Raw genomic sequence first — 24019 nt, 5'->3', positions numbered from 1 at the left:
CCTAGTGGCCCAGTGGGCACCACTAAAGTAGCTGTAGAGCTCGCAGCGGCCCCCCCCTTTAACTGAAGGGGAGGGGCATTGCTACACGTTAGCGTGGCGCTGGTGACACTGCCCGCCTTCCGCCCCTCAGTCGCCTGAAACACCGCCACAACGAATTAAAACACAAAAAGAGGGCAATTACCCTCTATTCTCCGCTCCGTGGATTCGGGCAGAGAATATTAATTAAATCCGAATTATTGGGGTGGAGGGCAATTTCAGCCCCATAGACTCAGGATTATCACTAGAAGAGCAAAAGAAAAGTTAAAAACCTTTTCATGCAACAGATTATTAGCTCATAGAATGATTTTCCATAGTTGGCTTTTGAGGCAGAGACTATATCATCATTAAATAGGCAACTGGATAAGAATTTTAAAAGGAAGAATAAAGAAGGATACTCTGAAAGGGCAGAGATTAGATTAGTTACAGTTGAAAGAGCTAGCAGGAGGCACAGGCACAATGGACTGAATTGTCTCCTTCTGCAATGTAATTTCCATTATCAATATATATATATATATATTGCTTAATAAATAGTCTTGCCCTGGTTGATTTATAAAGTTTCATATTTAGAATAACACCCTCACCTTTTGGTGTTGTTACACACACAATTTCAGAAGGTTCACTTATTCTGAAAAAGGATTCTTCCACTGACCGGGCAGTTACACAATACATGGTATCATGTTCCAGAGCGTCCACTTTTTTAAATGTACTATCTTCTTGGAAATTGAGCTAAAAATAAAGCATCAATTGCATAATAATTATAAATAACTGTAGCTGCATCTTTGTCATACAAATCTGAGTGGCCAGAATAGCCAATGTAGCAATATATTTTTCTTGTATTCAAGCATATGCTTTATGTACTATTTTCTAGTCTGTATGTACATATAGCTAAAGTCTGAATAAAGTATGAATTTCTCTTACCGACTTGTTGGTCTTTCTATTAATGACAGACAATTTGTATTTTAAGTCATGGAAAACTTTAGCAAGTGAAATAGCTCGAGCCTCATTGTTGTTCTTCCATTTTTTGGGAGCAGTCAATGTAATGGAGATGGAACAGACCCCAGCTTCTACTTTTACTTTTGGAAAACTGATGTTTGCTGGAAGATAACCAATATGCAGATAATAAAAGAAAATGCACAACATTGGCCATTTCATTTGACACTCAAAACAGCCCAAAATAGCCACTAACCATACATAATAATTTAGTAGTCCTGTAGATTATATTTTTTATGTTGTAAAATTAATTATTAGGGGTGATTCCCTGATATAGCACTCCCAAAGAAGAGTGATGTGTGCAGGGAGTGCATCTGAGGAAATAACCAGCTGTCTGCAGATTTGCCTCTATTATTGCTGAACTCTGAACTCTGCTGCTGTATATGAACCAACATATTGCAAAAATACTGGGTAGGATATAACTATAACTGTGGCTCAGTGGGTAGCCTCTTGTCTCTGAGTCAGAAGGTTTTGGGTTCAAGTCCCACTCCAGGGTCGAGCACATAAATCTAGGCTGCCACTCCAGTGCAGTGCTGAGGGAGTGCTGCAGTGTCAGAAGTGCTGTCTTTCGGATGAGACATTAAACCGAGGCCTCGTCTGCTCTCTCAGGTGGACGTAAAAGATCCCGTGGCACTATTTCGAAGAAGAGCAGGGGATTTATCCCCGGTGTCCTAGCCAATACCGAAAACAGATTATCTGGTCATTATCAGATTGCTGTTTGTGGGAGCTTGCTGTGCGCAAATTGGCTGCCACGTTTCCTACATTATATAACAGTGACTACACTTCAAAAGTACTTCATTGACAGTAAAGCGCTTTATAAATGCACGTCTTTCTTTTTATAGCTAAAGATTTTGCATCTAGCCTAAATTCATCAGAAATGGATTAATGGAGGCAAGGGCACAAAACATCCCCCTCCCCAAAGAAATAAATGTTTAAAGTAATGGCTGAACTTGCTGAGACTGCAAGGTTCTCTTGAAAAAGAATAATGTGACTGGTTGGCAAAGACACCATTTTTTTTGAGTAAAACCAGTGATGCAGAATTTTATTTCCTTAGACTTTTTTTCTTAATGTTATGCGGCAAAAGTGCAAGAAGAAATAACTTGAATTTACATAGCACTTTATCATGTACTCATGATATCGAAAAAAGTGTTTTGTATCCAATGAATTACTTTTGAAGCACAGCCACTGTTGTGGTATATGTGGTAACCAATTAGGCCCCACAAACAGCTTGAGACGAATTACCAGTTAATGGGCTAGATTTTCCAATCATTTCGCGCCGATTTTCTCGGCGGTACAGCTGTTTTCCCGCCCGGTGAAAGTTTTCCCCTAAGTTTTTTTCATGGTATTGCCCACATCTGAAGACTCCCGCTGGGACCAAACCGCCGATGTGCAACGCCGAGAAAAACCGGCAGGGCGTAGGTTTGGCCTCAACCGCCGACGTCCAGATCGCCGAGCGAACCGCCCTGTAAAAGCTGCTTAAACAGGGCGGCAGGTGAGTACTCTGCAAAGAAAGGCAAGTTAAAAGGTTCTTTATTTAGTTTTTTTTAATTTTAAAATGGAGATTAGGTATAAAAGTGTCTTGGGATTGCTTTTTACGTTTTTTTTTTCCAATTGAAATTTTAAAAAAAGTTTCCCCCCCTCCCTAGGCCCAACTGCAGCCTCGGACTAAATTTTAAATACTTACCATCCATTCCGGAAAGAACCGCCATTTTACTAAGTTCCCACTTAACCGCCGAGAAAACCGCTGAGAATGAAGGTGCAACGCCCATTTTCTCGCCGGGCAATTAGTTTTAATTAATTTGGCGTTACTCACCAAACATTAGCGGTTCTTCTCAGCTGGCAATTGGGCGTTGAGGGGCTCATAGGAAAGTCTAGCCCAATCTGTTTAGATGGTGTTGATTGAGGGAGAAATGTTCCAGGACAGCAGGAGAACGCTATGCCACTTTTAGTCTTTATGACTTGATATCAAAATAGCATTGCCCTACGACAAGCATTTATGCTGGTTACCAAGTATAAAATTGGGCCTAATGAATCATGTATTACATAATGCAGCATGTTTCAAATCATTAATGCTTTCTAGCATTGGATCTGGTAGGTTTATCAAAATTTAGACTGAATCATATCAATAAGCACATTTTTTCTTGGTCAGATATCGGACTTATGAAACAGAGTGCAAAATATGTCAACAGAATATGTTCCCTCATGAGGCAAATGCAACACCACTGAATTTTAAGGGAGTTATGTACTAGACATACCTGATATTTCTGTGGTTACGTGATTAAATTGTCACCTAAATCATTGATATTGGTCATGTATGTACTGGATTTTTATTTGTATTCTCTACTGCTAACCGTCTCCTTAAACCCCTCGCCCCTGTCTCCACCACACTCACCTCCAACAATAAGTGTGAGGAGCTCATGGACTTCTTTGTATCAAAGATTGAGTCCATCCGATCAGCTGCCTCTGCGAGTTCCCTTCTTTCACCTAGCCCACAGGGCCAAACTTCATCTGATGCTCCCATCTGCCCTAGCCCTAAACTCATTATCTTTTTCTAGTTTCTCTTTGATCTCCCCTCTTAATCTTTACAAACTCATCTTATCCATGAGACCCACTTCCTGTTCTCTTGAACCTATTCCCACTAAATTGCTGACCACCTAATTTCCTTTTTTGGCTCCCATGTTAGCCGACATTGTTAATGATTCTCTCTCCTCAGGTACTGTTCCCCTCTCCTTCAAATCTGCTGTCATCACCCCTCTCAAAAAACCAACTCTTGACCCCACTTTACTTGCTAGCTATCGCCCCATCTCCAACCTCCCTTTCCTGTCCAAAGTACTTGAACGTGTTGTTGCCTCCCAAATCCATGATCATCTTTCCATGAATTCAATGTTTAAATCCCTTCAATTTGGCTTTCGTCCCTGCCACAGTACAGAAACTGCACTCATCAAAGTCATAAATGACATCCTTTGTGATTGTGACAAAGGTAAACTATCCCTCCTTGTCCTTCTGGACCTGTCTGCAGCCTTGACACAGTTGACCACTCCATCCTCCAATGCCTCTCCACCAATATCCAGCTGGGTGGGACTGCACTCGCCTGGTTCCACTCTTAATCGATCTAATCGTAGCCAGAAAATCTCCAACAATGGCTTCTCTTCCCACTCCCGCATCGTTACCTCTGGTGTCCCCCAAGAATCTGTCCTTGGTCCCCTCTTATTTCTCATCTATATGCTGCCCCTTCGCAATATCACCCGAAAACACGGAGTCAGTTTCCATATGCACGCAGACGATACCCAGCTCTACCTCTCCATCACTTCTGTTGACCCCTGCTTGGTATCTAAATTGTCAGATTGCTTGTTTGACATCCAGTACTGGATAAGCAGAAATTTTCTCCAATTAAATATTGGAAGACCAAAATCATTATCTTTGGTCCCCGCCACAAACTGTGGTCCCTAACCACTGACTCCATCCCTCTCCCTTGCAGTCAGAGGTTGAACAAGGCTGTTCGCAACCTAGGTGCCATATTTGACTCCGAAATGAGTTCCAGCCACATATCTGCGGCATAACTAAAACCGCCTTTATCCACCTCCGAAACATTCCCCGCCTCCGCCCCTGCCTCAGCTCTTCTATTGCTGAAATCCTCATTCATGCCTTTGTTATCTCTCGACTTGACTACTCCAACTCACAACTGGCTGGCCTTCCATATTCCACACTATGTAAACTTGAAGTCATCCAAAACTCAGCAACCCATGTACTAACCCGCACCAAGTCACGATCACCCATCACCCCTGTGCTTTCTGACCAACACTGGCTCCCAGTTAAACAGCGCCTCGATTTCAAAATTCTCATCCTTGTTTACAAATCACTCCACAAACTTGCCCCTCCCTATCTCTGTAATCTTTTTCAGCCTCACAATCCCACAAGATATCTGCGCTCCTCAAATTCTGGCCACTTGAACATCCCTCATTATAACTGCTCAACCATGGGTGGCCGTGCCTTCAACTGCCTGGGCCCTAAGCTCTGGAACTCGCTCTCTAAACCTCTACGCCTCTCTACCTCTCTTTCCTCCTTTAAGACGCTCCTTAAAACCTACCTCTTTAAACAAGCTTTTGGTCATCTTGTTATGTCTTTAGACGCTCCGATAATGACTCCACGAGGCCATGTGTTGTACTTGAACTGTAGTGACCCTAGTCCTTTATTGATAACTCCCGAGTGAGGATCACACATGGTGGCCTGCCTTTTACACTAAGCCAGGCACATCTGTACAGGTAACCTGCAAGTCTCCCACTGCGGTGCCCTCTAGTGGCACACCTTGTAATAGTACTAGCAGTAACCATGTAGGATACAGGACATCTCTCTCCCAAGCCTTTGGTGCAAATCGCCTCTACATTGACTGTGCTCTGGGCTTAGCTCTAGCTGGTTGACCCTTGGCAGGTCGTTTCTATCTTGGGTGAGTGGTTGGTGTTTCGTTGGCAATAGAGTGCTAATGGTTTCTGCTTGTGTGTCGATGACCACTCCATTCTCTTTTCCCCCCCCTCCATTCTCTTTTCCCCCCCCTCCACCCCCCACATATAGATTATTAGATTATGCCGGAGGCTCATTACATTCAAGTCCAGAAAAATGTTTTAATTTTTATTACATTTGTGGTTCAGTTGTGAGGCAAGTACATTCGACTGGTGAGCTGCGTTCTTGATACGTACTAGGAATCAGTACAGGTGTCAGCACCGGTGCGCAAGGACAAGCTAGTTCCAGAACTACTAGATGGTGTCCAGGTAGTCTGGTGGCGGCGTGGTGCTCAGTGCTGGCAGTGAGAACCCGGTTGGCTCGAGTTGCCTGCTCTTGGGGCTTTTGTCGTTGGTCCTAGCGTCGGGCAGGTTCACAGATGCTTGTGACCTCCCGGTCCTTTCTTTGCGCCCTGGGTTGCTGCTGCTCCCTGAGGAGCTGTCGACTAGCAGTGCACAGGGAACTGCTGACTCGCTTGCCTGGACGTTGTTTGGTTTGGGATCCTGGCTGGTCCCGGTCCCATTTGGGAGAACCGTTGCAGGTGACCCTTTGTTCCCGGGTATGGCCTTGGTGGCAATAGGGTCTGGGGGCTGCGCCTTAGCACAGTTTGCTCTTTCAGGCTCGTGGCGGTTGGTGCCCTCGGGTGCCTGAGAGGCGAAGCCGATCAGGTGCAGGGTATTGATACCGGTTGCCCTCCTGAGATCGCTTGCTCTGCAGCTCGTATGTATTGGCTGCTTGTGGCCACACTCCATGGTGCATAACTCTGGTCCCAGGGACGCAGACTACTACATTGGGTAGCTCGCTGGACCTGTGTGCTCCCGATGGGTGTCTGCCCACTGCATTGACTGAACGCAGTTGAAATCCTACATCGCACAACGCTTCATTACTCATTGTAAAGAACCTGTAGCTCCGATCGCGATCATGCGCCTTTTCTTTGCTTATTGCATGTACACAATTCTGATCATCAATTGCATATTTTACATCTAACTCATAGTTGCTCTTACATTGAGAATGTGGAACTGTCCTTTAAGTGTGGTGGGTTGCAGGCCTCCTTTAAGAGACCCTTGCCATCTTTACCCAAATCCTCTTCTCCGTTTGGTGCCACGTGTTGCTCCATCAGCTCTGCATCTCGGGGTCTGGCCGCCGCCATCTTTTTCTTCAGCAAATCACCTCGTGGTTTGGGCGCCATCTTTTCTCCATCCATGATGTCGACTGCTGTGATCCTCTTCTCCCCGGGTTCTGCCACCAAAGCTGGGAAGTCGCCTTTGGATCCCATTTTCTTCCTCCGGAATCCTGCCACTGGAGGCCGGAAGGTGTATTCGGATCGTCTCAGCTGAATCATCTCCATGCAGTCGTGCTGAGCGGTCTGTGCCTCTAGTGCTGTGCTGGTCTGCTCCCTGGTGCCAGGTCCACCCTCAGGTGAGGGCTTGCTTTGCCTCTGAGTACAGAGGACGTTGATTGTTGGAGGGGTGAAGTCTTCCCACTTCCAATGGATCATCTTCAGAGTAGCTTTGGTCCATCACCTGCAACAATCCACAGAGGTAACTTGTGCACCGCGCCATCATGGAGTACCTTTACATCCGCACTACCAACGACTGGGATAAGTTCATCGGTGTAGGTGCGCAGCTTTGCCTGAACTGGGACCAACTTAGGTCGTTCAGCCTGATTGTTCCATAGCCTCTCAAAGGCTTCTTGATTCATTACTGACTGGCTCGCCCCCGTGTCCACTTCCATGAAGACTGGAACGCCATCTATCTCGACTTCCATCCTCAATGGGGAACACTTGATGGTGCAGGTAAACATGCTGTATACCTCATCGTGGGGCTGAGCTGCCTCTCTGCCTATCATTTCGTAATCCGCGCTGGATTCATGGACATCTGCAGACTCTTCATCAACACGGAGTCAGATTTCTCTTACACATTCGCTGGAGGTGGCCCTTTGTGCTGCAGCCATTGCATACATAGTCTTTAAAACGGCACTGGTGAGCCGTGATTCCCTATGCAACACCAACATGGAGCTACTCGATTAGCCCCCCTCGGCGGACTCTGAGTTAAGGGACTCAGGGGCCTGTTCTCTCTTCCGAGGTTCACGTTCTACAGTCCAGCCTCTAAAAGGTGCCACTGCCACTCTGTGCACAGTACTTGCCGCGTTTGAGTCCTGAGGATGAGTCATCTGCCTAGAGCCGCAGGTCGAGGTCATGAATGCTTGGCTCACGGAGATGGCCTTCTGCAGTGTGACTGTGATATCCGCAGACAGTCGCTTATGAAGAAGGCCCTCATGGCCGATTCCAATGACAAAGATATCCCGCAGCGCTTCGGTGAGGTGGTTGCCGAAATCACACGGTGCCGCCAGCCTCCTGAGGTCTGCAGCATATTTCGCGATTTCCTGGCCTTTGGGCCGTCGGTGTATGTAGAACTGGTGTCTGGCTGTGAGGATGCTCTCTTTGGGCTTGAATTGCTCTTGGATCAACATTACAAGCTCCTCGTACAACTTGGTCGTTGTCTTCGCTGGAGCTAGCAAGTCCCTGACGAGGCCATAGACAGTGGCCCTACAACTGGTTAGCAGGATAGCTCTGCACTTATCAGCCAGTGTGGCCGGATTGTCACCTGCCAGGTCGTTTGCTGTGAAGAAGTGGTCGAGCATCTCTACAAAGGCGTCCCAATCATCACCATCGGCAAACTGCTGCAACATACCAAGGGTAGCCATTTTTGCGTGAAAGTCCGTAATCTTGTCGCCAATTGTTATGTCTTTAGATGCTCTGATAATGACTCCACGAGGTAATGTATTGTACTTTAACTGTAGTGACCTTAGTCCTTTATTGATAACTCCCGAGTGAGGATCACACATGGTGGCCTGCCTTTTATACTAGGCCAGGCACACCTGTACAGGTAACCTGCAAGTCTCCCTCTGTGGTGCCCTCTGGTGGCACACCTTGTAATAGTACTAGCAGTAACCATGTAGGATACATGACACATCTGCCGTAATTTCTTCTGTGGCTCGGTGTCAAATTTATCTGATTGTCTGTAACACTGTTGTGAAGCCCCTTGGGATGTTTTACTACATTAAAGGCGCTATATAAATTAAAGTTATTATTATTATTTTGTCTAATCGCAACTGAATGCTTAGAGAGAAGGGCCAAAACTTGGGTGAATACGTCAATGGTAAAATACTGTATCTACACTACGCTGGCAGGGTACACAGTGTGTTGGAAACAACCCTTAAACAGATACAGATAATGCTGTTACATTGATTGCCTTAGATATTTGAAGTGGTCCTGAGATCTGGTATTGACCGTGCCAGGATCAACCCAATTTAAACATTCATGCAAACCCTTTTCTAATATAAATGTAAAGCTGTTCATATGAAATTCAGATCAATTTTCCTTGATTTGTATTCACCCACAGCAGGATTTAATGTTGCACTTACTTTCCACTTTAGGATTGAATCTTCCACTTCTTTTCCAATCTGAAAAGCCTGCTCCTGAAACAGCCCTTACTCTGGCATAGTAATATTCTTCATAATCAGCTGTCTCATTTGAAAGGTCACAGTATGTTTTGGTAATGTTCAGGCATTCCTTTTTGTTCTTCCAATCATTTTCTCCATATCTGCTTTAAAAATAGGACCATTAATTTTTACTGCAAATACTCATTTTGTAACGTCTCACACAATATATGCAGGTATATGCACCACCCCCTCCACACATATATACACACACACAACGCAAAGTGAAGTCATTCATTTTCTTCCAGTTGTTTGTGACTTTGGAACAACTAGGTCACGCAAACTAATTTTTATTCTAATATTGCCTGGTGATTATTGTACCACGAATCTTAATGGGTGATTAACACAAGAGAGTAATTTTGAAGCATTTGTCCTGCTGTCTATTTGTTCCACTGTTGCATCAACCTAAATATGCTTATCCAAAGCTGGGTGTGAGTGATACAGACCAACCCAAACCAAGAATACCAGCAACACAGGCAGTTGATCCACGTTTAGCACGATCTCTTTCATTCTTGAATTGTAGCTCTTCATTAGTTAACTTAAACTCCGTATTGCCAGAAAAACATGAATGCACAGACACTTTCAGTCAGCTGCTACTTAGAACATAATGAAACATGACACTCTGTCCAAAGTTCCCTGACACATATTTGTCGATACTTAATTTCCCCATACTTAATTTCCCCAAATTTGGATGGGGTGGGAAGCAGGGATGAGTGAAGACAGGACAGAGTTACAACTGTTGTTTGCGGGGAGGCGGCGGGGGGTCGGGGGGGGGGGGCAGTGGGGGAGGAGAGGGGAGAATCAGGATCACAATAAGGGTGGGTCAAAGAGTTAGTGAGGGCTTTAAAAAAATATATAGAAACGTGTGTTTTTCACACTTCAAAAAAAAGCCTTCAGATACAACAATGAATTTGTGAGTCAGGCAACATCTGTGGAGAGAGAAACAGAGCTAACGTTTCAGGTCGATGACCTTTCGTCAGAACTGGTGAAAGTTTGAGATGTAACAGATTTTAATCAGGTGCAGAGGCAGGGAAAGGCGGAGGAAAGGAAAGGACAAAAGGGAAGGTCTGTGATAGGGTGCAAGACAGGAGTGATTGAATGACAAAAGAGATGATAGTAAAAAGCAAAAGGAGATGGTAATGGGACAAGTAAAGAAACAAGAGATGAGTCGAGAAGAGGTATAAATGGGAACAGCAGAAACATCAACAATTGCCATGTGAAAAAATAGGGGTAGAGGTTATGGGCTGAAATTGTTGAGTCCAGAAGGCTGAAAAGTGCCTAATCGAAAGATGTGGTGCTGTTCCTCAAACTTAAGTTGAGTTTCGTTGGAACAGTGTAAGAGGCCGAGAACAGAGAGGTCAGAGTGGAAGTGGAGCGGAGAATTAAAGTGACAGGCGACCGGAAGCTTAGGGTCACACTTATGGACTGAACAGAGGTGTTCCGCAAAGCAGTCCCCCAATCTGCATTTAGTCTCCCCAATGTAGAGGAGACCACATTGTGAGCAGCGAATACAGTATATTAAATTGCAGGAAGTACAAGTAAATTGCTGTTTCACCTGGAAAGAGAATTTGGGGCCCTGGACAGTGGGAAGGGAGGAAGTAAAAGAGCAGGTGTTGTTGGGGGTGATTGAGGAGTGGACCAGTGTGTTTTGGAGGGAACAGTTGCTTTGAAATGCTGAAAGGGGAGGGGAGGGGAAGATGTGTTTAGTGGTGGGATCACGCTGGAGTTGGCGGAAATAGTGGGGGATGATCCGTTGAATGTGGAGGCTGGTGGGGTGAAAGGTGTGGACAAGGGTAACCCTGTCGTGGTTCTGGGATGGAGGGAAGGGGTAAGAGCAGAGGTGTGGGAAATGGAACGGACATGGTCAAGGGCCATATCAACCACGGTAGAGGGAAATCCTTAGTTGAGGAAAAAGGAAGACATATTGGAAGCACTAGTATGGAAGGTCATCAGAACAGATGTGATGGAGACGAAGAAACTGGGAGAATGGAACAGAGTTCTTACAGGAAGCGGGATGGGAGGAATTGTAGTCCCGGTAGCTGTGGGAGTCAGTGGGCTTAAAGTGGATGTTTGTCGACAGCCTATTCCCAGAAATGGTGACAGAGAAGTCGAGGAGGGAAGGGAAGAGTCGGAGATGGACCATGTGAAGGAGAGAATGAAGCAAAGTGATTGAAATTTTCTAGTTCAGGCGAGAGCAGAAAACGGCACCATTGCAATCATCAATGTACCGGAAGAAGAGGTGAGGGAGGGGACCGGAGTATGACTGGAACAAAGAATGTTCCACATATCCCACGAAAAGGCAGGCATAGCTAGGACCCATGCGGGTTCCCATATTAACACCTTTAATTTGGAGGAAGTGAGTGGAGTCAAAGGAGAAGTTGTTCAATGTGAGAACAAGTTCAGCCACACTGAGGAGGGTGGTGGTGGATGCGGACTAGTTGGGCTTCTGTTCAAGGAAGAAGCGGAACAACTTACATAAGAACATAAGAATTTGGATCAGGAGTACGCCGTTTGATCCCTCAAGCCTGCTCCGCCATTTAATTAGATTATGGCTGATCTGATCTTGAGCTCAGCTCCACTTCCCTGCCCGCTCCCCATAACCCTTCACTCCCTTATCGTTCAAAAATCTGTCTATCTCCACCTTAAATGTGTTCAATGACCCAGCCTCCACAGCTCTCTGGGGCAAAGAATTCACAGATTTACAACTCAGAAGAAATTCCTCCTCATCGCAATTCTAAATGCACGACTGCTTATTCTTAAACTATGCCCCCTCGTTCTGGATTCCCTGAGTGGAAACATTCTCTCCGCATCGACCTTGTCGAGCCCCCTCAGTATCTTATATGTTTCAATAAGATCACCTCTCTTTCTTCTAAACTCCAATAAATATAGGACCAACCGGCTCAACCTTTCCTCATAAGTCAACCTCATCTCCAGAATCAACCTAGTCAACCTTCTCTAAACTGTCTCCAGTGCAAGTATATCTTTTCTTAAATAAGGAGACCATCCTGGTGGGGGATGGAAGTGTAGAGGGATTGGACATCCGTAGTGAAAAGGAATTGGTTGGAACCAGGAAACTGGAAACTGTTAAAGTGGCAGAGGGCATTGGAAGAGTCGCAGATGCAGATGGGAAGAGACTGGACAAGGGCAGAAAAAAAAAAAGAGTTGAAATAGGAAGAAATTAGTTCCGTGAGGCAAGAACAGACTAAAACGATGGGTCCAACAGGGCAGTCCTGTTTGTGGATCTTGGGAAGGAGGTAGAAGCGGGCTGTGCAGGGTTCGGGGACTATGAGGTTGGTGGCAGTCGAGGGAAGATCTTCAGAGGAGATTAGGTCAGTCCACGGCTTGATGTTCAGTAGTGAGGTCATGGTCCAGTGGGAGGTAGGAGGTGGTGTTAGAGAGTTACCGTTCAGCCTCCGCAAGGTAGAGGTCGGTTAGTCAAATATATGAATTTCACCCTTGTCAGCAGGTTTAATGACAATGTTGGGGTTGAATCTGAGAGAATGGAGTGCTGCAAGTTCAGAGTGAGGTAGGTTGGAGTGAATGACTAGAGCAGAGAAATTGAGATGTCACACCAGCAACTCGCAATGAAAAGAACTAGAAAGGGTAAGAGGCCAGAAGGAAGGGTCCAGGGAGAGCAAGAAAACTGAAAACGGGAGCAAGGGTCAGCTGTGCGGGGGTGAAGACTTTTGGCCAAAAGAAGTGGGCATGGAGATGAAGGCAATGGAAAAAGAGCACCGAGTCATGCCGAACTCCAAATTCATCGACGTGGATTTCTATATCAGATTTCCAGCATCTGTAGCATTTGGTTTTGAATCAATTTGCGACTCAGGACAACGGTGTGAAAATTAGAACTGTCCTGTAAAAATCATGCCAGTTAGCAAATTCAATTGCAGTAGCAACACACGGAGTCAGTTTACTGAAAATGTAAGGAACAAAATTAGCAAGCTGGATAAAACTAGCTATTACCACAGACTTCAGATCAGCTAATGGATGGGTTCATTTGCGAGGAATATTTGTTTGAGCACCAATTAATTCACCATGTATTCTACAATGTTTACTTCATAAAAACACTTGGATAAAAAGGAACAATCGTCACCATATAGGTCTTTCCTTTAAGTGGTTTTAACTGTAATCAAGAAATAAAATCATGAACTGGTTGAGGAAGCAGGTGAAATACTTTAGCAACAGAAGAATTGCATTGCTAGTGGATGCATTGGTTGAACAAATATTTTGTATCGGACGTCACGGTAGAAGACACTAAAAACATTTCAATAGTAGATAATCAAGGGGCTAAAGGGAGGAAGGAACTTAATACAATCACGATCACTAAAGAAATAGTACTCAGCAAAATAATGGGACTAAAGGCGGACAAGTCTCCTGGACCTGATGGCTTGGGTCTTAAAAGCAGTGGCTGAAGATATAGTGGATGCATTGGTCGTCATCTATCAAAATTCCCTGGATTCGGGGGAGGTCCCAGCGGATTGGAAAACCACAAATATAAAGCCCCCATTTAAAAAAGGAGGCAGACAGAAAGCAGGAAACTATAGACCTGTTAGCCTAACATCTGTCGTTGGGAAAATGCTGAAGTCCATTGACTAGAGCAGAGAAATTGAGATGTCACACCAGCAACTCGCAATGAAAAGAACTAGAAAGGGTAAGAGGCCAGAAGGAAGGGTCCAGGGAGAGCATAATTCAATTAAGCAGAGTCAACATGGTTTTATGAAAGCAAAATCATGTTTGACAAATTTGCTGGAGTTTTTTGAGGATGTAATGAGCAGGGTGAATAAGGGGGAACCAGTGGATGTGGTGTTTTTGGATTTCCAGAAGGCATTCGATAAGGTGCCACATAAAAGGTTACTGCACAAGCTAAAAAGTTCATGGGGTTGGGGGTAATAGGATAGAGGATTGGCTAACTAACAGAAAACAGAGAGTTGGGATAAATGGGTCATTTTCCAGTTGGCAAACAGTAACTAGTGGGGTGCTGCGGGGATTGGTGCTGGGGCCTCAACTATGTACAATCTATATTAATGACTTGGATGAAGGGACTGAGTGTAATGTAGCCAAGTTTACTGATGATACAAAAGGTAGGTGGGAAAACAAATTGTGAGGAGGACACAAAATATCTGCAAAGGGATATAGACAGACTAAATGAGTAGGCAAAAATTTGGCAGATGGAGTATAATGTGGGAAAATGTGAGGTTGTCCACTTCGGCAGAAAAATAGAAAAGCAAATTATAATTTAAATGGGAAAAATTGCAAAGTGCTGCAGTACAGAGAGACCTGGGGTGGATCCTTGTGCATGAAACACAAAAAGTTAGTATGCAGGTACAGCAAGTAATCAGGAAGGCAAATGGAATATTGGCCTTTATTGTAAAGGGAATGTAGTATAAAAGCAGAGAAGTCCTGCATCAACTGTACAGGGTATTGGTGAGGCCACACCTAGAGTACGGTGTACAGTTTTGGTCTCCGTATTTAAGGAAGGATACATTTGCATTTTAGGCTGTTCAGAGAAGGTTCACTAGATTGATTCCAAAGAGGGGGTTGACTTATGAAGATAGGTTGAGTAGGTTGGACCTATACACATTAGAGTTCAGAAGCATGAGAGGAGATTTTATCAAAACATACAAGATAATGAGGGGGCTCAACAAGGTGGATGCAGAGAGGATATTTCCACTCAGAGGGGAAACTAAGGCATAGTCTCAGAATAAGGGGCCGCCCATTTAAAACTGAGATGAGGAGAAATTTCTTCTCAGAGGGTTGTAAATCTGTGGAATTCTCTGCCCAGAGAGCCGTGGAGGCTGGGTCATTGAATATATTTAAGGTGAGATAGGCAGATTTTTGAGTGATAAGGGAATAAGAGTTATGGGGACCGGGCAGGGAAGTGGAGCTGAGTCCATGATCAGATCAGCCATGATCTTATTAAATGGCGAAACAGGCTTGAGGGGCCAAATGGCCTACTCCTGCTCCTATTTCTTATGTTCTTATGTTCTTAAGAGGAAATTGTGATAATTACATGAACTGACCATCCAAGGCAGTAAACACTAATAATAATTGCCACAAATATATACTCTGTAGACCACTAGCTACAATCCTTTAAACCCCTGAATACTATTCTTTAATTCCAAAGTTGAATTCAAAATTCATTTTAAAAGATCAGTCTCCCAATAAGGTGGAACATGTACTTCACAGTCGGATAAAATTCGGCATTTTGGCAGCTGAAAGATATCTTGGTTGACTTCTCACTCACTATGTTTAAAAAGTGGGAGTAGCAATAAGCAATGCAAACAGCATGCTGGGTTAGAGGACAAATCAATCGAGTTCAAATCCCCAGAGGCCATGTTCTAGGGAGAGTGTTTGCTCGTGCTGTTGGGGAGAAGTTAAACTAATATGGCAGGGGGATGTGAACCTATGCAGGGAGACACAAGGAAGTAGAATGGGGGTAGAAGCAAAAGATAGAAAGAAGAAAAGTAAAAGTGGAGGGCAGAGAAACCTAAGGCAAAAAGCAAAAAGGGCCACATTACAGCAAAATTCTAAAGGGGCAAAGTGTGTTAGAAAGACAAGCCTGAAAGCTCTGTGCCTCAATGCGAGGAGTATTCGGAATAAGGTGGATGAATTAACTGCGCAGATAGCAGTTAACGGGTGATGTAATTGGCATCACGGAGACATGGCTCCAGGGTGACCAAGGCTGGGAACTCAATATCCAAGGGTATACAACATTTAGGAAGGATAGATAGAAAGGAAAAGGAGGCGGGGTGGCATTGCTGGTTAAAGAGGAAATTAATGCAATAGTAAGAAAGGACATTAGCTTGGATGATGTGGAATCGGTATGGGTAGAGCTGCGGAATACCAAAGGGCAGAAAACGCAAGTGGGAGTTGTGTACAGACCACGAAACAGTAGTAGTAAGGTTGGAGACGGCATCAAACAAGAAATTAGGGATGTGTACAATAAAAGGTACAGCAGTTATCATGTGCGACTTTAATCTACATATTGATTGGGCTAATCAAACTGGTAGCAGTGCAGTGGAGGAGGATTTCCTGGAGTGTATTAGGAATGGTTTTCTAGACCAATATGTCGAGGAACCAACTAGGGAGCTGGCCATCCTAGACTGGGTGATGTGTCATGAGAAAGGACTAATTAGCAATCTTGTTGTGCGAGGCCCCTTGGGGAAGAGTGACCATAACATGGTAGAATTCTTTATTAAGATGGAGAGTGACACAGTTAATTCAGAAACTAGGGTCCTGAACTTAAGGAAAGGTAACTTCGATGATTTGAGGCGTGAATTGGCTAGAATAGACTGGCAAATGATACTTAAAGGATTGATGGTGGATAGGCAATGGCAAACATTTAAAGATCACATGGATGAACTTCAGCAATTGTACACCCTGTCTGGCGTAAAAATAAAACGGGAAAGGTGGTTCAACCGTGGCTAACAAGGGAAATTAAGGATATAGTGTTACATCCAAGGAAGAGGCATATAAATTGGCCAGGAAAAGCAACAAACCTGAGGACTGGGAGAAATTTAGAATTCAGCAGAGGAGGACAAAGGGTTTAATTAAGAGGGGGGAAAATAGAATACGAGAAGAAGCTTGCCAGGAACATAAAAACTGACTGCAAAAGTTTCTATAGATATGTGAAGAGAAAAAGATTAGTGAAGACAAATTTAGGTCCCTTGCAGTCGGATTCAGGTGAATTTATAATGGGGAACAAAGAAATGGCAGACCAATTGAACAAATACTTTGGTTCTGTCTTCAAGAAAAAAGACAAATAACCTTCCAGAAGTACTAGGGGACCGAGGGTCTAGTGAGAAGGAGGAACTGAAGGATATCCTTATTAGTCAGGAAATTGTGTTAGGGAAATGGATGGGATTGAAGGCCGATAAATCCTCAGGGCCTAATAGGCTGCATCCCAGAGTACTTAAGGAAATGGCCCTAGAAATAGTGGATGCATTGGTGATCATTTTCCAACAGTCTATCGACTCTGGATCAGTTCCTATGGACTGGAGGGTAGCTAATGTAACACCACTTTTTAAAAAGGGAGGGAGCGAGAAAGCGGGTAATTATAGACCGGTTAGCCTGACATCAGTAGTGGGGAAAATGTTGGAATCAATTATTACAGGTGAAATAGCAGCGCATTTGGAAAGCAATGACAGGATCAGTCCAAGTCAGCATGGATTTATGAAAGGGAAATTATGCTTGACAAATCTTCTGTAATTTTTTGATGATGTAACCAGTAGAGTGGATAAGGGAGAACCAGTGGATGTGGTGTATTTGGACTTTCAAAAGGCTTTTGACAAGGTCCCACACAAGAGATTGGTGTGCAAAATCAAAGCACATGGTATTGGGGGTCATATACAGACGTGGATAGAAAACTGGTTGGCAGACAGGAAGCAGAGAGTCGGGATAAACGGGTCCTTTTCAGAATGGCAGGCAGTGACTAGTGGAGTGCCGCAGGGCTCAGTGCTGGGACCCCAGCTCTTTACAATATACATCAATGATTTGGATGAAGGAATTGAGTGTAATATCTCCAAGTTTGCAGTTGACACTAAACTGGATGGCGGTGTGAGCTGTAAGGGGGACGCTAAGAAGCTGCAGGGTGACCTGGACAGGTTAGGTGAGTGGGCAAATGCATGGCAGATGCAGTATAATGTGGATTAATGTGAGATTATCCACTTTGGGGGCAAAAACGCGAAGCCAGATTATTATCTGAATGGCGGCAGATTAGGAAAAGGGGAGGTGCAACGAGACCTGGGTGTTATGGTTCATCAGTCATTGAAAGTTGGCATACAGGTACAGCAGGCGGTGAAGAAGGCAAATGGTATGTTGGCCTTCATAGCTAGTAGATTTGAATATAGGAGCAGGGAGGTCTTACTGCAGTTGTACAGGGCCTTGGTGAGGCCTCAGCTGGAATATTGTGTTCAGTTTTGGTCTCCTAATCTGAGGAAGGACATTCTTGCTATTGAGGGAGTGCAGCAAAGGTTCACGAGACTGATTCCCGGGATGGCTGGACTGACATATGGAGGAGAGACTGAATCAACTGGGCCTTTATATATTGGAGTTGAGAAGGATGAGAGGGGATCTCATAGAAACATATAAGATTCTGATGGGACGGGACAGGTTAGATGCGGGTAGAATGTTCCCGATGTTGAGGAAGTCCAAAATCAGGGGACACAGTCTTAGGATAAGGGGTAAGCCATTTAGGACTGAGATGAGGAGAAACTTCTTCACTCAGAGAGTTGTTAACCTGTGGAATTCCCTGCCGCAGAGAGTTGTTAATGCCAGTTCACTGGAATATTCAAGAGGGAGTTAGATATGGCCCTTACGGCTAAGGGGATCAAGGGGTATGGAGAGAAAACAAGAAAGGGGTAGTGAGGGAATGATCAGCCATGATCTTATTGAATGGTGGTGCAGGCTCAAAGGGCTGAATGGCCTACTCCTGCACTTATTTTCTATGTTTCTATGAAGCTCTACAGTGCTGCCCTACCCAGGCTGTTTCAGAGTTGGGTTGTTGGTTAAGGCTCAGAAATGCCCTGCGCTTGCAATCTATTAGCTCTTGAATCTCCTGATCATTCTCATCAAACCAGTCCTGTGTTTCCTGGTTGGGTAAACGATTGTCTCTTTGCAGGCACTGGTTATGGAGGCCTGGAGGGCAGACCAAGCACTGTGGGCATTCTGTGTCTCGGGGTCACCAAGGCATGCCAGGATCGCCAAGGGCACCTAATGTCCAAACACTCAAGGCCCCACCCTGCTGCTGGCCAACAACGGGGAAACGCTCATCAAGGACACCGAAGAAGTCAGGGCCCGCTGGAAGGAGCACTTCGAAGATCTCTTCAATCGAGACTCTGCCTTTGACTCGAGTGTTCTCAACTCCATTCCACAGCATGCTCCCCACTACCACATCAGTGAAACCCCAACACTGCACGAGGTAGAAAAAGCCATAAGACAGCTAAAAAACAAGGCTACGGGAGCGGATGGAATCCCTGCTGAGACACTGAAGTATGGCGGAGAGGCACTGCTGGCGCGAATACATGACCTCATCTCGCTCATCTGGAGGGAGGAGAGCATGCCGGGAGATCTTAGAGATGTAGTGATCGTGACCATCTTTAAAAAAAGAGGACAAGTCTGACTACGGCAACTACAGAGGAATCTCCCTGCTATCAGCCACTGGGAAAGTCGTCGCTAGAATCCTCCTCAACAGTCTTCTCCCAGTGGCCGAGGAGCTCCTCCCGGAGTCACAGTGCGGATTTTGTCCCCTCCGGGGCACAACGGACATGATCTTTGCAGCGCGACAGCTGCAGAAAAAATGCAGGGAACAGCACCAGCCCTTATACATGGCCGCCTTTGACCTTACAAAGGCCTTTGACACTGTCAACCGCGAGGGTGTATGGAGTGTCCTCCTCCGTTTCGGATGTCCCAAAAGTACGTCACCATCCTCCGCCTGCTCCATGACGACATGCAGGCCGTGATCCTTACCAACGGATCCAGTACAGACCCAATCTACGTCTGGACTGGGGTCAAGCAGGGCTGCGTCATCGCTCCAACCCTCTTCTCAATCTTCCTCGCTGCCATGCTCCACCTCACAGTTGACAAGTTCCCTGCTGGAGTGGAACTAAACTACAGAACCAGTGGGAAGCTGTTCAACCTTTGCCGTCTCCAGGCCACGTCCAAGTCCACTCCAACCTCTGTCGTCGAGCTACAGTACGCGGATGACGCCTGCGTCTGTGCACACACAGAGGCTGAACTCCAGAATATAGTCGACGTATTTACTGAGGCGTACAAAAGCATGGGCCTTACGCTAAACATCAGTAAGACAAAGGTCCTCCACCAGCCTGTCCTCGCCGCATAGCACTGCCCCCCAGACATCAAGATCCACGATGTGGCCCTGGACAACATGGACCACTTCTCTTATCTCGGGAGCCTCCTATCAACAAGAGCAGGCATTGACGACGAGATCCAACACCGCCTCCAGTGCGCCAGTGCAGCCTTCGGCCGCCTGAGGAAAAGTGTGTTTGAAGACCAGGTCCTCAAAACTGTCACCAAACTTATGGTCTACAGGGGTCGTAGTAATACCCGTCCTCTTGTATGGCTCAGAGACGTAGACCATGTACAGAAGACACCTCAAGTCGCTGGAGAAATACTACCAACGATATCTCTGCAAGATCCTACAAATCCCCTGGGAGGACATACGCACCAACATTAGCATCCTTGACCACACTTAATCAGCTCCGCTGGGCAAGCCACATAGTTCGCATGCCGGACACGAGACTCTCAAAGCAAGCGCTCTACTTGGAACTCGTCCACGGCAAATGAGCCAAAGGTGGGCAGCGGAAACGTTACAAGGACACCCTCAAAGCCTCCCTGATAAAGTGCGACATCCCCACTGACACCTGGGAGTCCCTGGCCAAAGACTGCCTTAAGTGGAGGAAGTGCATCCGGGAGGGCACTGAGCTCCTCGAGTATCGTCAATGAAAGAATGCAGAAATCAAGCGCAGGCAGGGGAAGGAGCATACGGCAAACCAGGCTCCCCGCCCACCCTTCCCTTCAGCCACTGTCTGTTCCACCTGTGACAGAGACTGTGGTTCTCGTATTGGACTGTACAGCCACTTAAGAACTCATGCTAAGAGTGGAAGCAAGTCTTCCTTGATTCTGAGGGAGTATGATGACGACTCAGGCTGCACCTGGCTTTCAATTACCGTTGATCTCAGATATATGGGAAATAGCCAGGCCCTACAGTGCAGAGGAGAGAATTGAAGATGATCCCCAGTATCAGAGTGAAGAACTAAGAAGAACATCACAAACTAGGGTTCTTCATTATTGAAAAGAAATGTCTCAGAGGGAATCTTATAGAGATATACATGATACTTAAATGGATAAAGAAAGAAAACCAGAAACAGTATTTTCAGAGACAAGAGAGCAGCATGAGAAGAGGCTATAAGTTCATGGTTGTAAAAGCCAAATTTAAGTCAGACATCAGAAGAATTTCTTCACAAGTTGCCCAAAATGTTCCGTTCATTAAAAAAAAAATATATGATTGGAGGGAGAGTGTGAACAAAAGTTGGAATGGGTTGCTGGAAAGGCAGTCTGAAGCCAAGACCTTGGACTCATTTAAGAAAAAGCCAAATGCTGTAACATGAAGATGACAGGGTTAGTATTCTGAAAGTATGAGGTGAAATGGAATGAAAGGTCTTCTTCATCCAAAATTGCTTGCGATCCCGAACGACTTATGTAGAGGATCAATGTCTAGAAGTCTTGTGACAAGATGAGTAGGTGACATGAGCAATGGGGCTATGAATGAGTTACTGTCACTACCATGATATAGATTATATCTCATGGCCCCTCAATATATATTTCAATTTATAGCACAGATGTACATTAATGAAACTAAGCTGATTTATAGCGCTGTCTTCTACTTTTAACTCATTCTTTCCCAAGACCTCACAAATATGGACCTTCTTCCTTCCATCAATTCAGCTTTTCAACCATACTTTTAAAGCCCCAGCTTAGCATCCCCCAATCATTACTTCTTTATTTACTCTACTCTTTATCATACCCTGCACTATGGGTCTAGGTTCTTAACTTAGCAGTACCTCAATAAACAAATGATATACTGTATTAATTTTAAGTCTACTCTATATTGATTTGCTCATTGTGCAGCCATCTTCACTGTGATGTCATGCCCGTGAATTCACAAATATTTCAGTGAAATTGTGTCATCTGATGTGGTTTAATATTTTCTAATACACATACCCTCCAATCATAATGGAAAAAATGGGCACACTTTGGATAATGTGTTTTACAGAAGCAGAATAATATTTTCTTCAGCATTGAACATAAATCTGTAACATGCTTTCTTTCACAAGATATTCTTTACTCTAATAATCCATTTAATGGTTGCTTGTCTAAAAGTTCATGTGCACACGGTGTATTCATTGCGAGATTATGAAACTGTTCTGAGACAATTAAATAGATCGTTCTCGAAGGGATAATTCAGCTTCGGAAGCAAATTAATGCACAGATGAATAAACACCTTAACAATAAATCATTATAAAGTGGGACACTTGCTATGTGTGCAGCCTCAGCCTGTGATATGAGGTTACTCAGATAAAAATCTGATGAGAAGCTGCACCTGCAAACATGCGGTTTACCTCTTCGTGTCTTTTCACATAAAAGTCTTACTCAGTGCAGTAGCCTCTGTCACAATCTAGCACATAACTTTTTTTCACTGCAGTCACATGTTTCCAGTTCTGCTTTCTAAGCGCAGAATAAAAGAGTAGCGACACAATTAAAGTGGCTAATTGTGAATGCTACTGTTTATGGTTACTTTCTCACCCTTCTGAAGTTAAAAATGTAGGTTTCAGAGATGAATTTGTATACAATGGAATAGGTCAAGGCAACTCAACATAAATCACTCAGTTGTTGAAATGGCCATTGTAATGAATGGATAGACAGTATGAATACATTGCAGGGATCACATACACTGTGATTAAATAAATAATCACATTTCTGAATGAGATCACTGAATTCAGTCTCATGGGTAACTGAGTTAAAATAGTTCTCACTTTTTCAGCCACTCTCATTACCTTTTTAAATCCCTGCATGAAGTAGAAAGGTTTCCTGTGATTGTACAAAAGTCATGTTTTATGTTTTCCTACACAATATTTCTCACTGATCCAGGAAACATTTCTTGTAAAAAAGAAAGAATGGGAAGGGATGAGTGGCGCACACTGTCCTTTCATCTCTAAAAGCGACATTTAAATCAGCCCAGTCTGATGAGATGAATGTCTCCTCTCTATGTTGGCTGTGAGGAAGCTGTCTATGCAAAATGAGCCTGTAGAGTCTCAATCAGTTACTGATGAAACAACTCACAACTTGACAGACAGAATTAGGGGCTACAAGGATGCCTAATGTGGGAAATGGTAATGTCACACTCGAAGGGGAATATAATCGGTTTTCTAAGGGTGGAATCAAAGCATATTGTTGGCATGGAATTAAGGAAGCATTATTTTGCAAAAGTATTCTGTTTTCCATTATAGACCTTGATAACCACAACAGTAAAATTGTAAAAAATTATGATTTTTTTAACTATCCCTATCTAGTATTTTGTAGGAAATTGCTCTTTTTAATGTTATTGGGGAACTTTCAAAAATTGCTGGAACCTTTTTTGATATAAGTCTCCATTGGAAACTCTTGGGTGTGAGTATTTTTGTATGTGTGTGTATAGGAACCGTCTCTCAACTTACATAGAATTATAGGCACAGAAACAGACCATTTGGTCCAACAGGTCTATGCCAGTGTTTATGCTCCACACGAGCCTCCGCCTACCCTTCTTCATCTAACCCTATTAGCATAACCTTCTATTCCTTCCTCTCAGGTGTTTATCAAGCTTCCCTTTAAATGCTATTCGCCTCAACTACTCTTTGTGGTAGTGAGTTCCACATTTTAACCACTCACTGGGTAAAGAAGTTACTCCTGAATTCCCTATTGGAGTTAGTAGTGACTATTTTATATTTATGACTCCTAGTATTTGGCATTGAATCCTGAGGATCAAATAGTTGTGTGTTGGTATGGTGGGGGGAGTGGTGGGGGAACAGGGGCCTTAACTCTCCTATCAACTGTGCTGGGAACAGATATTAAAAACAGGCCAAAATGCTCTTAGGCAGGAAGGTTTTGTATACTGTTAAATATTCCCTTGTAGTTATGCATGTTTTCACTTTGGAAGTGACAGCATGTAATCAAGATATAAACAACAATATTGCAGCAGAGAATAAGATCAGTAATTACACTTTATACTGCACGCTGGACAGTATCTTGCATCCTTTTTCTCCGAGCAGTTCCCAATGCAGAACGTTTTGCATGTTGGTTGACAAGAAATGCACATTGCTCGGTGCAGGTAATGTGGTTGCCCTGGGAATCCCTGAAAAAAAACAAAAAGCAGCACTATTAGAATTTATACAGTAGGTTGGCAAATGAGATGTGCCAGATAAAATTACACAAG

General features: G+C 44.4%; 1 protein-coding gene across 1 annotated transcript in view; it reads right to left on the bottom strand.

The window, feature by feature from the left end:
- The window catches only part of LOC139266649 (interleukin-20 receptor subunit alpha-like), a 90970-nt gene that overhangs the window by 11503 nt on the left and 55448 nt on the right, over positions 1-24019 (bottom strand). The window contains exons 2-5 of the mRNA XM_070884236.1: positions 23806-23938; positions 8953-9131; positions 958-1133; positions 621-765 (exon numbers count right to left, since the gene is read on the bottom strand). Of these exons, the coding sequence (XP_070740337.1) occupies positions 621-765; positions 958-1133; positions 8953-9131; positions 23806-23938 (633 nt within the window). The remainder of the gene's footprint in view (positions 1-620; positions 766-957; positions 1134-8952; positions 9132-23805; positions 23939-24019) is intronic.

The sequence above is a fragment of the Pristiophorus japonicus genome, chromosome 7 (genome assembly GCF_044704955.1).
Source record: "Pristiophorus japonicus isolate sPriJap1 chromosome 7, sPriJap1.hap1, whole genome shotgun sequence".
Classification (NCBI taxonomy): Eukaryota; Metazoa; Chordata; class Chondrichthyes; family Pristiophoridae; genus Pristiophorus; species Pristiophorus japonicus.
Note: the sequence above shows the minus strand (reverse complement) of the source record. Positions and strands in the feature narration are given on the sequence as shown.